Source organism: Octopus bimaculoides, chromosome 19 (genome assembly GCF_001194135.2).
Source record: "Octopus bimaculoides isolate UCB-OBI-ISO-001 chromosome 19, ASM119413v2, whole genome shotgun sequence".
Classification (NCBI taxonomy): domain Eukaryota; kingdom Metazoa; phylum Mollusca; class Cephalopoda; order Octopoda; family Octopodidae; genus Octopus; species Octopus bimaculoides.
The window spans coordinates 26,185,733-26,205,033 of NC_068999.1; the positions used below are offsets into that span (position 1 = coordinate 26,185,733).

Consider the following 19,301-nt stretch of genomic DNA (forward strand, 5'->3'; position numbering starts at 1 on the left):
ATATATATATATATATAAAGATGTAAGGTAAAGTCTACATTAATTCACATATTTGTTTTCTTGTGATTTACTTTGCATTTACTTCGCATTGTTTTGGCCTTACCCACCTTCTTTTATACAATATATTCTACACAATGCTTCATAGTAATTATTATATTTATTATAAAATATAGATGATCAATATTCTACAATGAAGCAAAGACGAATACAGGTAGCCAGAGTCAATGTTGAATTCTGCAACTCTTATCTCTATCAAATATGCTTGAAAATATATAAACAAGGTTTAGATCTGCAACATACACTCTTATGCAGAATGGTAGTCAGCAGATAAATAAAACTGATGAAGTTGTGCAGTATGACAGAGGAAGATACATCAGTACCAATGAGGTTCTTTGGTGCATCTTCAATTTTCCCATTCATGAGAAACACTCAGCCATCATTCATCTGAGTGTCCATCTAGAGAATGTCCACAGGGTTAACTTTACAAAACAAACAGCCTTGCAACAAGCACTTTCTCCAAAAGAAACTACCCTTACTGCCTTTTTCAAGTTGTGTCAAGTAGATGAAGAAGCAAGAAAACTCCTTTACCCACAATTACCCAAGTATTACACCTGGAGAAACAATAAATGGCACAAGAGGAAAAATGGGGCTGAAATACTTGCAAGAGTTTACAGTGTCCACCCAAGTCAGGCAGAATGCTACTACTAACAGTTCCTTTTGCATGAAGCACGTGGTCCCAAATCATTCCAAAATTGAAGGGGGGTAAATGGTCACGTGTGTGAAACTGATAGGGAAGCATGTTATCAATAATGATTTCTTTTAGAAAATGAGCAGCATTGACTGAAGCATCAGTATCAGATTCTCCAAGAAAACTTTGTAACTATTTTGCAATTATATTGACCATGTGTCAACTTGGCAGTCCCCTACAGCTTTGGATGAAACAATGTGAGGACTTAAAGTATGCAGTTCAACAGGCAAACCCAGATATCAATATTCATTTCTCTGAAATAATTTTTAACCAAACACTGATTGAAATTGAGGATCAAGTTTTGACCATGGGAGGCAAAAATTAGTAGGAATTGGCTCTGGATTGCCAAAAACAAACGATCAAATTAGTGATTTAACTTCAAGAGGCATAGTAAGAGAGAGAAATTATGACATCACATTGATGCTCCTGGTGATACAGGTAAAACATTTGTAACAACATTGCTTCTCTCCAAGGTAAGGCAACAAAAAAGAATTGCAGCTGCTGTAACATTGTCTGGCATTGCTGCCACCATTTTTCCAGGAGGACAAACAGCTCATTCTGCTTTTAAATTGCCACTACACCTGGTCACAAATAACAATCCAATTTGTAACATAAGCAAAGGTTCAGATTCAGAAGTGTTGCACAAATGCCACCTGATCATTTAGGATGAATGCACCGGGTCATATAGAGGTGCAATGGAAGCTCTTGATAAGACCTTACAGGACATAAGAGGTAACAATAAATCTATGGGAGGAGTTACATTAGCTTTATCAGGAGACTTCAGATAGACATTACCAGTCATTCTGAGATGAACAAGATTGGATGAAATAAAAGCATGCATTAAGTTTTCATGTCTTTGGAATAAGTACAGAAATTCCCCTTCAATACTAACATGCAAGCTTACATGGGGACCAATGTGCAAAACATGGGGACCATGTGCAGAACACTTTTCAACCTGGCTCCTCCAATTAGGAAATGGGAAAGTACCATTTGATGGGAATGGTGATATCAATTTGGCTCATATTGCTATCATGGTGAATTCTCCAGCTGAAATGAAGAACAGGGTATTTCCAGACTTAAGTATTAATTATAATTTACATAAATGGTTGTGTGAAAGGGCAATTCTTACTCCAAAAAATGAGACAGTAGCAAGGATTAACCATGAATTAATGAATAAGATTCCAACTGTCATTAAGTTGATTCAGTCCTTGATGAAAATCAAGCTGTCCATTACCCAACAGTTCCTTAATTCTCTTGAGCTACCTGGAACTTCACATAAACTTTTTCTGAAGGTAGGAATCCTAATAATGCTTCTAAGAAATCAAGATGCTTCTATATTACGCAATGGGACAAGGTTGATTGTGAAGACATTATCACCTGTGATAACAGCTACCATCATCACTGGATGTGCCTCTGGGGAAGAAGTTTTCATTCAAAGAATTCTAATCAAACCAACAGACATGCCTTTTGAGGTTATTGCTTATATAATTATCATTTAGAAAACAACAGGTTTGATGTAAGTTAATAAATAGAATAAACTATTAGGTTATATAAAAAAAAAATACTTCATTGGTTATATTGAATAAAAATATACTTACTGTCAGTGAGATTTTTCTTTCTTGGTGCCCTTTTACCACCATTATTTGCAAGATTTCTGATAATGAAAATTAAATATTTATTTCTTTAGACTAAGAACAAGGACAATATTTATAAGAGAAGAGATTATGGGAATAAACACAGAATACCGCCAATACATCAATACCTTGATTAATGAAATCAATATGTCCCACATTTATATGTTAACATTTGTAGAAGGATATAACTGATTGAAACTGTTTCATTTTCTATCCTATGGCTTTTCCTAATTACATTTGGACACAATTTTTCTAAATCCCAATGAGACATATACATTTAACTTCCTAAGCATCTTAAATACCTTTATTGCATACTTGATATAATTTCTCAAGAATTCTTTTATAGGCTGATGTTTATCATCAGCCACTGATAACAAATGACTTCTTCAATTGATTACAGTTTTATTAACAGTGGATTACAGCATCTTGTTTCAGCGGATTAAATAAATCTAATGCCTTCTGCTAGATAGTCACTTGGTTGAGTAGAGAATAATGCCTTGACATATCATCCAAACATTTTTATTTCATATGTTCCATGATTTTACTGCACCTGCATGTCAGTTTAGAAGTAATGTAACACTTACTTGACTTTTGCATGGCAACAGTTTCAGATTAAGTCATTATAATTTTTAAAGTTGGCAGGTCTTAATGATTCTGCAACAACACCTTTCTCCCCTAACTATTCTTTCCATAATTTTTACATTGGTACATAATGATATAGCTTTACACTTGTATGGTATGATGAGATAATAAGTGTACTGGATTTATTAAAAAAAAATATTATTTGCATCATGTGATAGTTGCATTGGGTTGCTGAATTGGTATCCTGATATGTAGACAGAACTCTCAAAGGTAATATCGTGCAACCACATGGAAATCATGAGATGAGAGATGAACAAGCCGGCAGCCATAAAAAGGGGAATTACTGCTACACACAAGAGAACATTACCGGGGATGGTTCAGCGGGGTTCTCGAAAAGTGAGCTGTGTAACTTGCAGTTACGAACATTCAACATTTGTCCTTGTTGTGATGAGAGTTACAACACCCCACTTGTGAGAGATAACCTGGTCTGAGTAAAGTATAAATAGTAATGATCTGAGTGGGCTCAGAGTTCAGAGTTGAGCAAAGTTCATGTTAGTTCACAGTGAAGTTGGTTAGTCCATAAGGAATATTGACTGTTGGTTTGTAGAGAGATTTATTTAGTTTGTTACACTCTTTTTACTGTTGTCTGCTTTTCTTTATTGTACATAATAAACTGCATTAGAACATCTGGCAATGAGGGTTTTGAAGCTCACGTAGGTTATTTAACAATTTGTTCATGATACAACTTGTTAAATAATGGAAGACATATTAGCTTCCATAGCATAGTTGCAAAAGTAACAAGAAGAGCAGCAACAGGAGTTGCAGAAGCAACTATTACAGCAACAACTACAACAACAACAATTATTGGAGCTATATTCAAAGAAGTCCAAAAATGAGGCAAGTTCATTTTCACCAGACGGCATTTTGAACTAGATTAATGAATTAAGTTATAACCCAGAGGAGGGTACAAATTTTGCATTGCATTACAGAAGGTATGAGGAGATTTTTAAGCAAGATTGCAAATCATGGTCAGATGAACAAAAAGTGAGATTGTTATTGCAAAAATTAGCTCCGTTAGAGCATGAATGTTACTGTAATTTCATATTGCCCAAAAATCCCAATGAAATTTGTTTTAAAGAAACAATAGAATTACTGTCTAACATATTCAGTGATAAAACTTCTCTATTTAACACTTGAATGGAGTGTTAGAATATAACAATAAAAGAGAATGATGATTTTATCACATACACAGGAACATAAGTGGGCTGGCGTACCTTTCCTTCATTGGACACTAAACTCCGCTTGCGAAGACCTGTTGAGGCAAGTGAAATCGAAATCGAACTAAATTCGACGACTGGCACCCATGCCAACGTCGTCTCCTTCATTGGACACGAAACTCAGCTTGCGAAGACATGTTGGGGCAAACGAAAGCGAAATCGTGATGGCACCTGTGCCCAGTGTCACCTTCCTGGCACTTGTGCCAGTGGCATGTGTAAAGATATTCGAGCGAGATCGTTGCCAGTGCCGCTGGACTGGCTCCTGTGCAGGAGGCACGTAAAATACACCATTTTGAGCGTGGCTGTTGCCAGTACCGCCTGACTGACCTTCGTGCCAGTGGCATGTAAAAGCACCCACTACACTCTCGGAGTGGTTGGCGTTAGGAAGGGCATCCAGCTGTAGAAACTCTGCCAAATCAGATTGGAGCCTGGTGTAGCCATCTGGTTCACCAGTCCTCAGTCAAATCATCCAACCCATGCTAGCATGGAAAGCGGACGTTAAACGATGATGATGATGATGATGATGACAGGAACAGTCAACAGGATGTGTGAAAGTTTTAAACTATAAGAACTTACATCTGGGATGTTCAAGTGTCTGATTTTTGTACAAGGCCTTACAACAAATGAAGATACAGAAGTTCAGGCAAGAATTCTTTCTAAATTGGAACAAACGAACCAAGATTTAACCTTACAGTCCATAGCAGAAGAATGCTAAAGGATAGTAAACCTGAAACATGATGTAGAAAAAATTCAAGACTAGGATTCCTCAAAAATACAGATATGCTGACTGGAAAAGTACAACTAAAAAAGAGCGCCATGTCCTAATCCATGTAATGGATGTGGGGGCATATATTTCAGAAAAGACTGTCCATTTAATAATCAAAAATGTTACAGTTACAAAAGGATTGGTCACTATAGTTCACCCAGCAGAACAAAATTACGAAAGTCAAACCTTAAAAATCCTAGAGTGCTCTCAGCAGAAACAAAAATCGACTCCCAAATAAGAAAATTCGTACATGTAAAAATAAATGGAATACATATTCAATTGGATACTGGAAGAGATATTTCAATAATAAATATGGATGCATGGAAGAAAATAGGGAAACCTATGTTGAGAAAAACAGTGAAATCTGCTTGTAGTGTGAGGAGCGACAAATTACATTTCATAGGCGAAATATGGACTAATGTCACATTTTAAGGGAAAATATGCAAGACAAAAGTCTTCATCATTAAAAATGCAACCAATCTGTTTGGAACCAATTGGGTAGAATTATTCAATTTACAGGACCTCCCTATAAATCTCTATTGTAAAAACGTAAATGGTTGTCTCTCTAAAAATAATTCATCTGAAGAGTTAAAGAGAAAATTTTTTTAAACGTTTCTGCAAATACTCTTGCACAAACTAGGTCTATGCACAAAGACTTAGAACTCATGGTCCAAGATACATATTGACTACACCGGACCAGTGAACAGTGCATACTATCTAATTGTTGTGGACAGCTATACAAAGTGGCCAGGGGTATGCAGATGTAATAAACCTACAGCAAAGACAACAATAAAGTTCCTATTCAAGTTATTTGCTTGATGCGGTGTTCCAGACACATTAGTTTCAGATAATGGGACACAATTCATGAGATATGAATTAAGAAATTTCTGCAAAATACATGCCATAAAGCCCATCTTTACCCCACCCTATCACCTGAGGTCAAATGGCAGGCAGAAAAATTTGTCGACACATTCAAAAGAGCTCTAAGAAAAGCTAGGAATGAACTAGATAATGATGAGGCACTAACAAAATTTTTGAGAGTATATAGAATAATGTCAAATCCAAATACTAATTCAGGAATCACCAGCAGAGTTAATGTTTGCATGTAAAATAAAAGCAATCTTTGGTAAATTATTGCCAGGAAAAAATACATATAAAGACAAAAATACATTTGAAGAAAATACAAGAAATATTACAAAACATTTTGAAGCAGGAGATAAAGTTCATTTTAAAAATTACAAAATGGTAAAGAAGGTTAGGAGGATGGCTGTGTAATCAAAACATTAGGTAACATGTTGCATTTAATTAAAGGACAACGTTCAGAACATAAGAGACACCTTAACCAGTTACAGATGAGACATACAGAAGAACGAAGGGTAATACCAATGGAAGTCTTCTTCATGTTTGAAGTGCTGGCACCAAGAGATATTGAACCCTGTAGAACTAGCTTCAGAAAATGAAAACAGACTGAATATCTGGAAGTAATACCTAACAAAAAAGATATTAAGTTTACAAAAGAAAAAAAACATGGCCGTGTGGTAAGAAACTTTGCTTCCCAGCCACATGGTTCTAGTTTCAGTTTCACAGCATAGCACTTTGGGCAAGTGTCTTCCACTATAGCCTCGGGCTGACCAAAACCTTGTGAGTGGATTTGGTAGACGGAAACTGAAAGAAGCCTATGTATGTATGTATGTATGGATGGATGGATGGATGGATGGATGTATATATTTGTGCGTTTGTCCCTCTACCATCATTTGACAACTAATCTTTGTGTGTTTACGTCTCCATAACTTAGTGCTTTGGCAAAAGAGACTGATAGAATAAGTACCAGACTTACAAAGAATAAGTCCAGGGGTTGATTTCTTTGACTAATAGGCAGTGCTCCAGCATTGCCACAGTCAAAATGACTGAAACAAGTAAAAGAGTGCAATCTATTATTGCATTGTAATGTAGCAACGAGATGGTTCCTTAACAGGAGTTCCAAATTTAAGGAAGAAATTCCAGAAACTGCCAAGCAATGGGAAGGTATATTATATTGATTTGGGTAGTTAAAATTGAATATTAAGCTTTCCTATAACCATTAGTGGGTCTTGACTTTAATTCATGGAAAGCATGGAAAATAAAATGTTGAATTTTTAACTTCACATTGATAGATCTTACTTTTCCTTCAGCACCATTGTGAATTAAAGCTGTTGATATACATCTTATTTCTGGCTGAGATATTTGAATATCATGTGATAGATGAACTCTTACCTTAATAACAACATTCTCATGAAGAGAATATCTGTGAAAAATTAAGTTGTTTCACTCACTGTCATAGAACTTGTTTCTTGGGGAAGTAAGGAAGTCATGATTATAAATTCAAATTCTTCTACATAGTCTCTATGATATATCATCAACACATTCAAATACTCTTAATATAGCATATGGTACATAAGTGAAACAAAAGACATGTGCACCCCACCCCACCCACTCAGCCGATAAACTGCCACTGCACAAGCCATAGTATCACCCCTGTTTGCCTCTTGGACATATGCACATGCATGTGACAAAGAAAACATCCTGTTATTAGAACTGTGAAATGAACAGCTCCATATACAAGGATTTTTGTTGTTTTCTAGAAATGAGAGGATGGCTACAGATATTAATGGTTATTGATAACAGTATTAAATATCTTGTACAAAAGTACATAAATAAACATATATATTATACATTTTACAGATGAAATAAGGGAGTGTTGCTGGTTAAAATGTTACTGGTTAAAATGAGATTTTGTACAGAAGAAATATAAAATGAGATACTGGTGTATTTGTTTCATTAACAATCTATACAAGATTAAACAAAAAAGTCAACCCCAGAAATATCTGAACTTTGACAAGACACCTTTTCCTTCAAAGATTACATACAACATGAAGTTTTCAGTGGGGATCTTCATGATTCCAAGGTAATATTGATCATCCAACTGTTTTTGTTTAGTTATTAAAGCTCAATGGATTTGAACTTGGAATAGTGAAACACTGAATTAGATAATAAAGAATTTAATAACATTCTAATTTAAACATCAATTACTGAATAAAATTTATTGCAATCTTTTCTTCTTTTTCCATTATACTGGCAATGTGTTTGTCAAACTCTTCTACTTCTGTAGTACTGTATATATCATATAGTTGCTTTCTTAATGTTTTACTCATATTAGAAATAACAGAAATCCTAAATAATACCTAGCAGCAGCAACAGCAATCTTCTCTAAGTATGCTAATGTCCCATCTTCAGCACTTTGTAATCCAGGACCTAGAATAAAGGGAAAATATGTTACTGGATTTAAATGACTGAAACAAGTAAAAGAAAAAAAAAAAGAATAGTTTAATATTTTAGATAATATATTTATTCTTTTATTTGTTTCACTCATTTGACTGCAGCCATGCTGGAGCACAACCTTTAGTCAAGCAAATCGACCCCAGGGCTCATTCAATGTAAGCCTAGTTCTTATTTTATCGGCCATTCTTGCCGAACCGCTAAGCTACGGGGACGTAAACACACCAGCATCGGTTGTCAAGTGATGTTGGGGGGACAAACACAGACACACAAACATATATATACATACATACATGCATATATATATATATATATATATACAAAATGGGTTTCTTTCAGTTTCTGTCTACCAAATCCACTCACAAGGCTTTGATCGGCCTGAGGCTACAGCAGAAGACATTTGCCCAAGGTGCCATGCAGTGGAACTGAACCTGGAAGCATGTGGTTGGTAAGCATTATATTAACATTCTTATCTCAAACTCATTATTTACTGGAAAATAAACAAGAAACAATTTGCGACTTCTCAGGCCCAAAGGATGCTGAAAGGGCCGTCTCAATTATACAATATCTACAAAAGTTGTAGACTGGCAGAAATAATAAGCTACTAGAGAAAAAAAAAATATTGTTGTACAATCCCACTGTGCCTGATTTATTTTCCAACTTTCTGGGGGGTTGGTAAAATAAATATCAGCTAAGCTCTTGTTCAATTTAGTAAACTATATTTCCCCCCTACAACTTTATAACCAATAAAAGAAATGATATGCCAGACATACAATGCCTTTATTAAAGAAATTATTCAAAGCTGCTTATCTATATAAAATTATTCAGATAAATATCTCCGCAACAACAAAATTTTAAACATGTATAAGTGAAGAACATGTTTGTGCGCGCACACACACACACAAATACAGTAAAAATATTCTACTACATGAAAAATCTTATTCAAAATAGAAAATGATAGTGGAATATTAAATAAAGTAAACTTAGAACATTCGTATAATAAATATACACTTTAATGACAATATCTGTACTCTACAATATAGTGACAGTATAGTATAGCTGTTTAATAAAGATAAAGGTTATCTTTAAAATAATGACAGCAATCATTCTCTTCAGAAGCTCCATGCTTTTCTTCTCAGTAACACTATGCAAGCAATTACACTTCACTTTGATTTATGTACAAGGACATTTATGTGATTTATGTGTCAAGGACAATAGCTTTAACTTATATATTCAACACCAACTAGCTTCTGAAAGAAATAGTTCCAATGTAACTATTTATGTAAATATGCCATATTTCTATTTAATTTCACATATAACTGGTTTCATTTTTTATAGGAACCATAGTTCATCAAGCATGTAACCAAATAGTTTATTCAGAAAGAAAAGTTTCAGGAGAATCTTTTGCTTGTAATGTTACTACTAAAAAGTTTGGATTTCTTAGCTTCAATAGTTTTCAAGATACACTCAAGTAATAAATCAAGTGAATAATATGGAGAAATAAAATATTATACAATACTTTGATTGTTGGATATGTTAGATGGGATGGTGGGGTTAATGTCAGTGGTGCACAACTAGAAACAAAATCAGTACAAACTGTAGATAATCATTGCCATCATTATCTAAGTTGATGGTCATTTATTTTTATGGTGACATAGATTTAATGGATCAGGGATACAGCAGATCATCAATGAATTCATTCTTTTATCATCTCTTCTGTGATATCCTGTGTACTGAGATTTGACTTCACCACTTTCAATGCCACCTTCCTTACAAAGTAATGTTTACTACTCTGTACTAGACATATGCATTACTTTCTCACCCAAGACTCATTACGCACCCTCAAGATGTGAAACACTATTGATACTTGACTTACCAAGGGCATCAACAACTTGATCAACGAGACCCATCTTTTTAGCTTTATCAGGTCTAATAGTTTTCCCTGTGAGCATCATATCTAAAGCATTTGGAACTGAAATCTGAAAATTAAAAAATAATAATAAAAATTACTAAAAATTGTCATAAAATATTCCTTCACAGTCTACAATGAAAATCATGATTTGAAATAGAAATTTGCTTCTTAGTAATTCTGAACATTTCAAGAACTAAAGTTTAGATAGCAATCATTACATAACTATACATTGGTGAACATTTACAATAACAGAAAGAGTGTTCAAAAAGGGGTTTGAACTTGTAATCATGTAGTCATTAACCTCACAGCTTCACTTCAGAACTTCTAAATAACAATGTCTTAGATTAATATTTGGAAGAATATATAGGGGAAGGTGTTCTTGATTAAAATCCCAATATATTCCAAGTACTTACTTTATCTATAGATATAAAACTGAGAATGTGTGTCTGTCTGTGTGTGGTGTGTGTCTGTATGTGGGCATCACTAAAATTCCAGAACTACCCAACCGATTTCATGCAAATTTTACACATGCCTTACTTAGGGTCTATGCAGTGTCATGTGCCAAATAAATTTTCAATTCTTGCCTAAAGCAAGCCTGGAGCAATATCTTATCTCTTACAGTATTTCAGTATTACGTGTCAAAAGTGAAACAATAACATGTCTATTGTAATGTGAGGTAATACTTTCAGTTTAATACTTTCAATATGTATATAATATACTAGCAGAGATATCTGGCATAGCTCAGGATTAAAATGGTATAGTTTTTTATTGTTTTACGTTTTTCGGTAATGTGACTGTGGCCATGCTTGAGCACCGCCTTCAGTCAAAGAAATCGACACCAGAATTTATTCCTTGTAAGCCTAGTACTTATTTTATCAATGTTTTGCCAAATGGCTAAGTTATGGGGACATAAACACAGCAACATCGGTTGTCAAACGATGGTGGGAGTACAAACACAAACACATAGAGATTCATCATCATCATCATCGTTTAACGTCCGCTTTCCATGCTAGCATGGGTTGGACGATTTGACTGAGGACTGGTGCAACCAGATGGCTACACCAGGCTCCAATCTGATTTGGCAGAGTTTCTACAGCTGGATGTCCTTCCTAACGTCAACCACTCAGAGAGTGTAGTGGGTGCTTTTATGTGCCACCGGCACGAAGGCCAGTCAGGAGGTACTGGCAACGGCCACGCTTGAAATGGTGTATTTTATGTGCCACCCGCACAAGAGCCAGTCCAGGGGCACTGGCAACGCTCTCGCTCGAAAGTCCTTACACATGCCGCGGGTACAAGTGCCAGAAAGGCGATGCTGGGCACAGGTGCCATCACAATTTCGCTTTCGCGAAACACACATATGTACATGTCTACACATACACACACATACACACTCATATATACCCATGCACGCATCACTACGCTCATATATACATTTCTACACGCACGCACACATACGTGGATATACAAAACGTAGTTTATACGCACATGCATATACATGTGTGGAAAACATATATACAAGTAAAAACACATATGCAAAAATGCACGCATCATTATGTTCATATACACATCTCTATACGCACATACACATACATACGCGGATATACAAAACGTAGTCTATATGCACATGCACATACATACGTGGATAGATGTATATACAAATAGAAACACATATGCAAAAAACATAAACCGTAAAACATGCACATTCACCACAAAACTTGAATATACAAATGAGTTATATCACATTTTCTGATCAAAATATAAACTATGAGATGCCAGTGCTTAGATCTTGGGTGCATCCAGGTGGTTTTATATTTTTTTTTCTGCTTAAACTCCAGATTGTTGTCAGTGCAAAACGTCGAAAGAGCTACTCCGTTTTTATTACATTTTCCAATCCCATGTCAACCTAAAACAGGTCATGAAACATAGTCCTTTCCAACTCTTGCATTGAAATCTCTCAATATGACCAGTTTGTCAGAAATTGGTACTTTCCTCACTAATTGTGCTAGGGCATCATAAAACTCTCCTACAGTTTCATCAGAATGGGACGTTGGTGCATTAATGCTGACAATGGTAAGAAACCTACCTTTTGTCAGTTCAATACAGCATGACATGGTTCGTTCAGATATATGTATATATATATGTGTGTGTGTGTGTGTGTGTGTGTGTGTGTGTGTGTGTGTGTGTGTGTGTGTGTGTGTGTGTGTGTGTGTGTGTGTGTGTGTGTGTGTGTGTATGTATGTATATACATGTATGTGTGTCTATGTTTGTACCCCCACCATCGCTTGACAACCAATGCTACTGTGTTTACATCCCTGTAACTTAGCTGTTCGGCAAAACAAACCACTAAAATAAGTACTAGGCTTACAAAGAATAAATCCTGGGGTCGATTTCTGTGACTAAAGGCGGTGCTCCAGCATGGCCACAGTCACATTACCAAAACAAATAAAACAATGAAAAACTGTGCCATTTTAATCCCGAGCAATGCCGGGCCTCTCTGCTGGTCAACACTAAAAGAATCACAGAGAGAATCAATCCTGACAGAGCTTGAACTCAAAATGTAGGAAACCAAAACTAAGGCCTTTAGTATTATTGTCACTATCGTCTACCAATTGATAAGCAATATAAACTTTATACCTACCAGCCGAGGTAAACGCTGGGTTCCACCACCTCCGGGTAATAATCCAAGCATCACTTCAGGAACTGCCAGACTAGTTTTTTTATCTTTAACTGCAATTCGATGACGACAAGCAAGAGCAACCTAAAAGGATACAAAAATTACACATAAACAGAGAACTTTTTTTCACACAAAACAGTGGACTGATTACTTGTCTCATTGCTGTTGTCAAGTTGTTGTCTTACTATAGCCAGAAAGAATACAGCTAGATAAGATGAAATAAACAGTCAAAAAAGACAATGCATTGCTTTCATTTAGTTCAAACACTTGATTCATACTTCAATAATTTCAAGAAATGACTAATTCATTGTATACTTTGCTTCAGCTTCCAGTTTAGAAGCTGTTGCATCAGACCAATGAAATTAGATTCATCCAAAGATCAGAGAATCTAGAAACCAATTCAATGGAAGTCAAAATTCCAACCTTATAATTGTCATTGTAAATCTCAGATCATTTATCATCATCATCATTTAACATCCACAATTCCATGCTTGCTTGGGCCAGATGGAAAACCTGGATGGCCAGAGTTTGACCGGAGCTGGTAAGGCCAGGGGCTGCATCAAGCTCCATTGTCTGTTCTGGAATGGTTTCTACAGATGGATGACTTTCCTAATGCCAACCATTCCATAGAGTGTACTGGGTGCTTTTGATGTGGCACCAGCATGAATGCATTTTATGTGGCACCAGCACTGATATCAATTCTGCTGTAGTGGACAGGTCTTCTTGAGTACAGCAATGTGCCACATATCACAGACCTTTGTCATCTCCTTCATAAGCTTCAATGTCTTAAAATCGGTCTTCAATACTTCATCCCATGTCTTCCTTGGTCTCCCTCTTCCACAAGTTCCATCCACTTTAAATGATTGGCACTTCTGTATGCAACTGTCTACATTCATATGCATCAAATGACTATATCATCACAGTCTTTTTTCTTGCACACTGCTTCTAATTTCTCTTATGCCCAACGTTTCCCTCAAACACTAGCACTCTGTTGCACATGTACACAGACATTGCACATCCAGTGGAGCATACTAGCTTCATTCCTTTCTAGCCATTCAGGGCTCACGTCTCACTATCTTGTATTGCTGTTTGTATACATACATCAATCTTCTGTTCACATGGAGAAGAGACCTTTGGTTACCAACAGAGGTAAAAACTCTCTGAATTTTCTTTATCCTATTTTTATTCTAGTGATTACACTTTCCGTGTATCTTCCCCTACAACTAATTAGGTCTCCTAGGTAGCAGAAACTATCCATTACCTCTAAATAGCCTCTGAAGTGTTTAAGAAAATCAATTACCCAAGTATCTGTAGTTTTTATGGCTCCTGTGCATCTTCCATATACAAACACTGCCTTCTCCGATAACCTTCCTATTATTTCACTGCACTTTGTGTGTCCATAGCTTGCACTGGGAACGCCATATGGAATTCCTGCCTACAGCTTTTCTACATATTGAACATGGCATTTACCTGATGGGGGAAGGGTCCTGTCCATTTTCTTGCTTACTAGAATCCTAGTCTTTGCTAAGTTAATCTTAAGGCCCTTTGATTCCAGGTTTTGCTTCCACACCTGGAATTTCTTTTCTAGCTCTGATATAGAATCTGCTATGAGAGCAAGATTGTCAGCATATAGTAGTTTCCAATCTTGAATTCCTCTGTTATGGCTTGAAGGAGGATGATGAATGGGAGGGGATTGAGAAACAAACCTTAATAATGCCTACTTCTACCCTAAATTCATCACTATACTCATAGTTAACACTCACCCGACTGACAGCACCTCTGTATATGGTTTGTACAACTTTCACAAGCTACTCATTTCACTGCACTTTGTGTGTCCATAGCTTACACTGGGAACGCCATATGGAATTCCTGCCTACAGCTTTTCTACATATTGAACATGGCATTTACCTGATGGGGGAAGGGTCCTGTCTATTTTCTACCCCTAACTTCCTCAGAGCCCACCATATCACACAGCGGGGTACTCTGTCAAAAGCTTTCTCTAAGTCAACAAATGCCAAGCAGAATGGTTTATTTTTGGTCAAATACTTCTCCTGCAGTTCTCTCTCTCTCTCTCTCTCTCAATATATATATACACACACACACATTGGGGCTTCTTTCAGTTTCCTCTACCAAATTCACTTAAACGAGTTTGGTTGACCCACAGATATAGCAGAAGACTTACCCAAAATGTCAGAGGGATTGAACCCAAAATCATGTTGTTGGACAGCAAACTTCTTATCTACACAGTCACACATAACACATAAAATGAAAAACTGATTGTATCCAAAGTTGAAAGAACACTTGTACAACAACTAATATACATTAAATAAATTACAATATTGATACGATGTTACTGATAAAAACATTTCCACATTTTCACACACACACACAATCATAGACCTATTATTTAGAGATGTGACTGCATTGGTTAAAAAAGATTTCAGCTAGCAGTATAGATGAAGTACTAAAAAAAACAATGTCAAGATACTAAAACTAGCTCCCAAATACTAATGTAATAGTAATGATTTGTAGGTACATGGTATTTCATTATGCAGCCATAAAATACTATAAAGTATATTAAATGTTTTTATAAGTGAATACCATGTTCTTCTGCATTAGCAGTGTGCTTTACATTATTTTAAGGTTATTTCTACAGATATTCTATAGAAATTATAGCCAGTACTGACTTTTGCTACGTTTTGTGTACGAGGTATCAGATGTAAACAAACAATGACTTTACACTACTATGTGTGGTGACTATTTAAGCAATGCGTTTGAGGATGATTAATGGGTTAGATAGGTACTGATGAAGGGACAAAATCCCCGAAATATGACATATACATCCATTACCTATCTTTCAATAAGGTCGATTACCATCTGACAGTAAATCAAAAGAACACAAAATTCTTACTCAAGTTACTAACAAAGTGATTCAGAGATCACCAGCTTTCTGAGCACTGCTGGGTCCTCTGTGTAAGACTGGGAAGGAGCTGGAGGTCCCTGACAATGATTTGTTCTCCACGGCAAAGAGAAAGACACATTCTCAGCAGTTAGACATTGCCAGGATATTTGAGCTCATCCAGCTGATCCAAGACATCAACAACAATCTCAGCAGGTTGATTAGAGTCATTCTTGAGCAGCTCATAGAAGAGTCTATTATTAGACATGGTGACACATTCAAGGGACTTGTGCCAGTGACATATAAAAAGCACCCAGTACACTTTGTGGAGTGGCTGGCATTAGGGAAGTTATCCAGCTGTAGAAACCAAGCCAAAACAGATGACTGGAGCCTGGTGCAGCTCTCCAGCTTGCCAGTTCCAGTCAAACTGTCCAACCCATGCCAGCATGGAAAACAGATGCTAAATGATGATGATGATGATATGATTCATGAGGACGTCATTTATATGTTTTACTTGATGAGTATTGAGCAGTCCCTGTCTGGCAAGACCTGACCTTAAGTTCTTCAATAACATGTAGTTTTTTAGTTCTCTTGAACTGCTGTATCACAGCAATGTTGATGGGAAGAAAGACTCATTGAGACTACTCTCTTGGGTGTCATGGGCAGCATGGATAGAGGCCACCTGATCCAGACATGTAGTCACTTCAATGGCTGTACTGGAGATTGTTATTAGAGTTGAGAGTTGTTTTCTTAACTGTTCTGTTTCTTTGATACATTGACATGTGAACCATTGTTTGAAGAAACTATGTCTTTCTTTCTGTTTAGTGGCATTGATTTTTCCATGCATTTCGTTTTGTTCTCAATTGTCTGGCATACTCTGTAGATTGCTCACATTGCATGTTGTTTGAGAGATCTCTAACAGCTTTTACTTGTGTTGATTAAAAGGCTGATATTAAGAGGTACAGGACATTACTTGGAGAGGAATGGAAACTGATATCTCTGCATGCTTATATGGATGGCATTAGTGGAAACAAAGAGTGAAGCAAAAATTCTCCTCCCACAGTTGAATGAGCTATTCCAGTAATATCAACTACATACCAAAGCCAAAAAGTCACAGTCTGTCCATAATACAGGGTCAGGTTATGGAATTTGTAATTTGAAGGGGATAGATTCCAATGATATTTAAGAGTTTAGGCCATGCACATGTATGTGTGAAAGTGTATTTGCTTGAGCTAGTATTGCCCCTCATCTTTATGCGCCTTCAATGATTATAAACAAAAAGTCGTCATTGTACAGGCAAATAACATCATTTACTTGCAGTTCACCATGAAAGTATGACTGGGCTTTTTGACATGACTCAACATATTGCACAATCTTTGTAAACAAAAAGCTCTTCATACAATATTGTTTGTTTCCAGTTCTCTGTGCAACCATATCGGGCAGTTTGTTGTTTAATAGACTAGGAGATTATTACCTTGCTTGGAAACAGGTGAGGGTTGGTGACAGAAATCATCATCATCATCATTTAGTGTGCTTTCCATGCTGGCATGGGTTAAACAGTTTGATTGGAACTGGTAACTCGGAGAGCTGTATCAGTCTCCAGTCTGTCTTGGCTTGGTTTCTACAACTGGATGCCTTTCCTAACACCAACCACGCCATAGAGTGTAGTGGGTGCCTTTTATCTGTCACCAGTATGGGTGTCTTTTATGTGTTACCAGCATGGGTGCCATTTATGTGTCACTGACACTGACAATGACTACAATTTCACTTGGCTTGACATGTCTACTCAAGCACAGCAAATTGCCAAAGGTCTCAGTCACTTGTCATCACCTCCATAATATTCAACATCTAAAGATTATAGAAAACTCTGATCCATGCAAGCATGAAAAATAAGACATTCAAATGATGATGATGCTTATATTATATGTTGTAGAAGTTCTTTTATAACCATTGTACATAAAGTTGCAATACAGAATAGATATATTATATTTGACTTCCAAATGGTTTAAGTGTCCCAGGCTCATATCCTATAAGCATACTCACCTACATTTCTATATGCCAGAAAGCATTACATCAGAGTTTACATTCACTCTATTTTTCTATTTCTCATACCTTGCAGTATCAAATTTTCTCCAGTGAGATGCAACAGATATTTTTGAGAGGAAGAACAATGCATTTGCTCACACCAAAACAAAATTGACATGATAATCTATACAATATGATTTTCAATGATCTGTCGGGATTCTTTTGGATCAATTATATTAATATTGTTTGCAAATATTTCAGCTGGACAATTGTGTTGATCAATGTTGCTAGAGTTAGAGGATTTTTTAAATTACTATTTAGGTTGCAGAAACAGAATTCTGTAACAAAGGTTGAGTAGTTGATGAAATGTTGCACGATTGAAGTATATAGTAGCTTATGCAGTTTTACAAACAGTAATCTTAATATATTTAGGAAAATCAGAGAAAACAAATAAAGTTATTGTCTGCTGTCACCACAAAAAATGTTGATGCTCATGCTGGTTATGATGATACTTATGATAGAGAGTGTGTGTGCTGTTAATAATAATGGTGACAATGATAATCATTAAAAACAGTTTCACAAATAAATATTAATCTCTTACTTCAAGTCCTCCACCTAAGCACGTTCCCATAATGGCAGCTACCACAGGTTTCTTGCTATTTTCTATTCGTTCCAGTATTTCCTGTCCTGATTTGCTGAGACTGGTAGTTTCTTCAGCTGATTTACATGCCTTCAACATACTGCGGGAGATCAAAACAGAGACTGAATCAATATTGATTTCAAATTTTGAAACAAGGCCAGCAATTTCAGGGGAGGGTGGGTAAGCTGATGACATCGACCCAAGTGGTCAACTGGGATTTATTTTATCAACCCTGAAAGGATGAAAGGCAAAGTCGACCCTGGCAGAATTTGAACACAGACCATAAAGACCATAAAGAGAGAGTGTGTGTGTTTTTGTGTTGGTGTGTGTGTGCGCCTGTGTATCTGAAAGGAGTGTCAATGGGAAAGAGAAGGAAAGAAAGAAGGAAGAGTGAAAGAAGAAAGAAAACTGTGTTTACAGCTGGTCAGTTCTTTCAATGACAAGTTGATTCTTGGCCTTTAAAAATGGCAAAACCAGATGGCTGTTTCAGGTGGGACATTCTTTTACTAGAATGTGGTGATAGGAGATGTGGAACGTGTAACAATACCAACAACTACAAATACATAGAAAGTGGTTCCCACATAAAATTCAAGAACGGATCTATTTTTAAAATAAATGCAGATATGAACTGCAAAACACAAAATCTCATATACTGCATCACCTGTCCAAACTGTAAAGAAAATTACATTGGCGAAACGAATAACTCACTCTGTCAACGTGCAAGAATTCACAGGCAACATATCCGACAAGAAGAACTAAGAATGATTCCATTGAGTAAACATACTGAAAAGCAATGGAACTCATCATCATTGTTTAACGTCTGCTTTCC

The 19,301-nt window shown here is 36.3% G+C and overlaps 1 protein-coding gene across 1 annotated transcript in view; it reads right to left on the reverse strand.

Annotated features, from left to right (window-relative positions):
- The window catches only part of LOC106883270 (trifunctional enzyme subunit alpha, mitochondrial), an 83,861-nt gene that overhangs the window by 27,037 nt on the left and 37,523 nt on the right, over positions 1 to 19,301 (reverse strand). The window contains exons 5-9 of the mRNA XM_014934213.2: positions 18,434 to 18,572; positions 12,873 to 12,992; positions 10,199 to 10,301; positions 8,229 to 8,298; positions 2,347 to 2,402 (exon numbers count right to left, since the gene is read on the reverse strand). Of these exons, the coding sequence (XP_014789699.1) occupies positions 2,347 to 2,402; positions 8,229 to 8,298; positions 10,199 to 10,301; positions 12,873 to 12,992; positions 18,434 to 18,572 (488 nt within the window). The remainder of the gene's footprint in view (positions 1 to 2,346; positions 2,403 to 8,228; positions 8,299 to 10,198; positions 10,302 to 12,872; positions 12,993 to 18,433; positions 18,573 to 19,301) is intronic.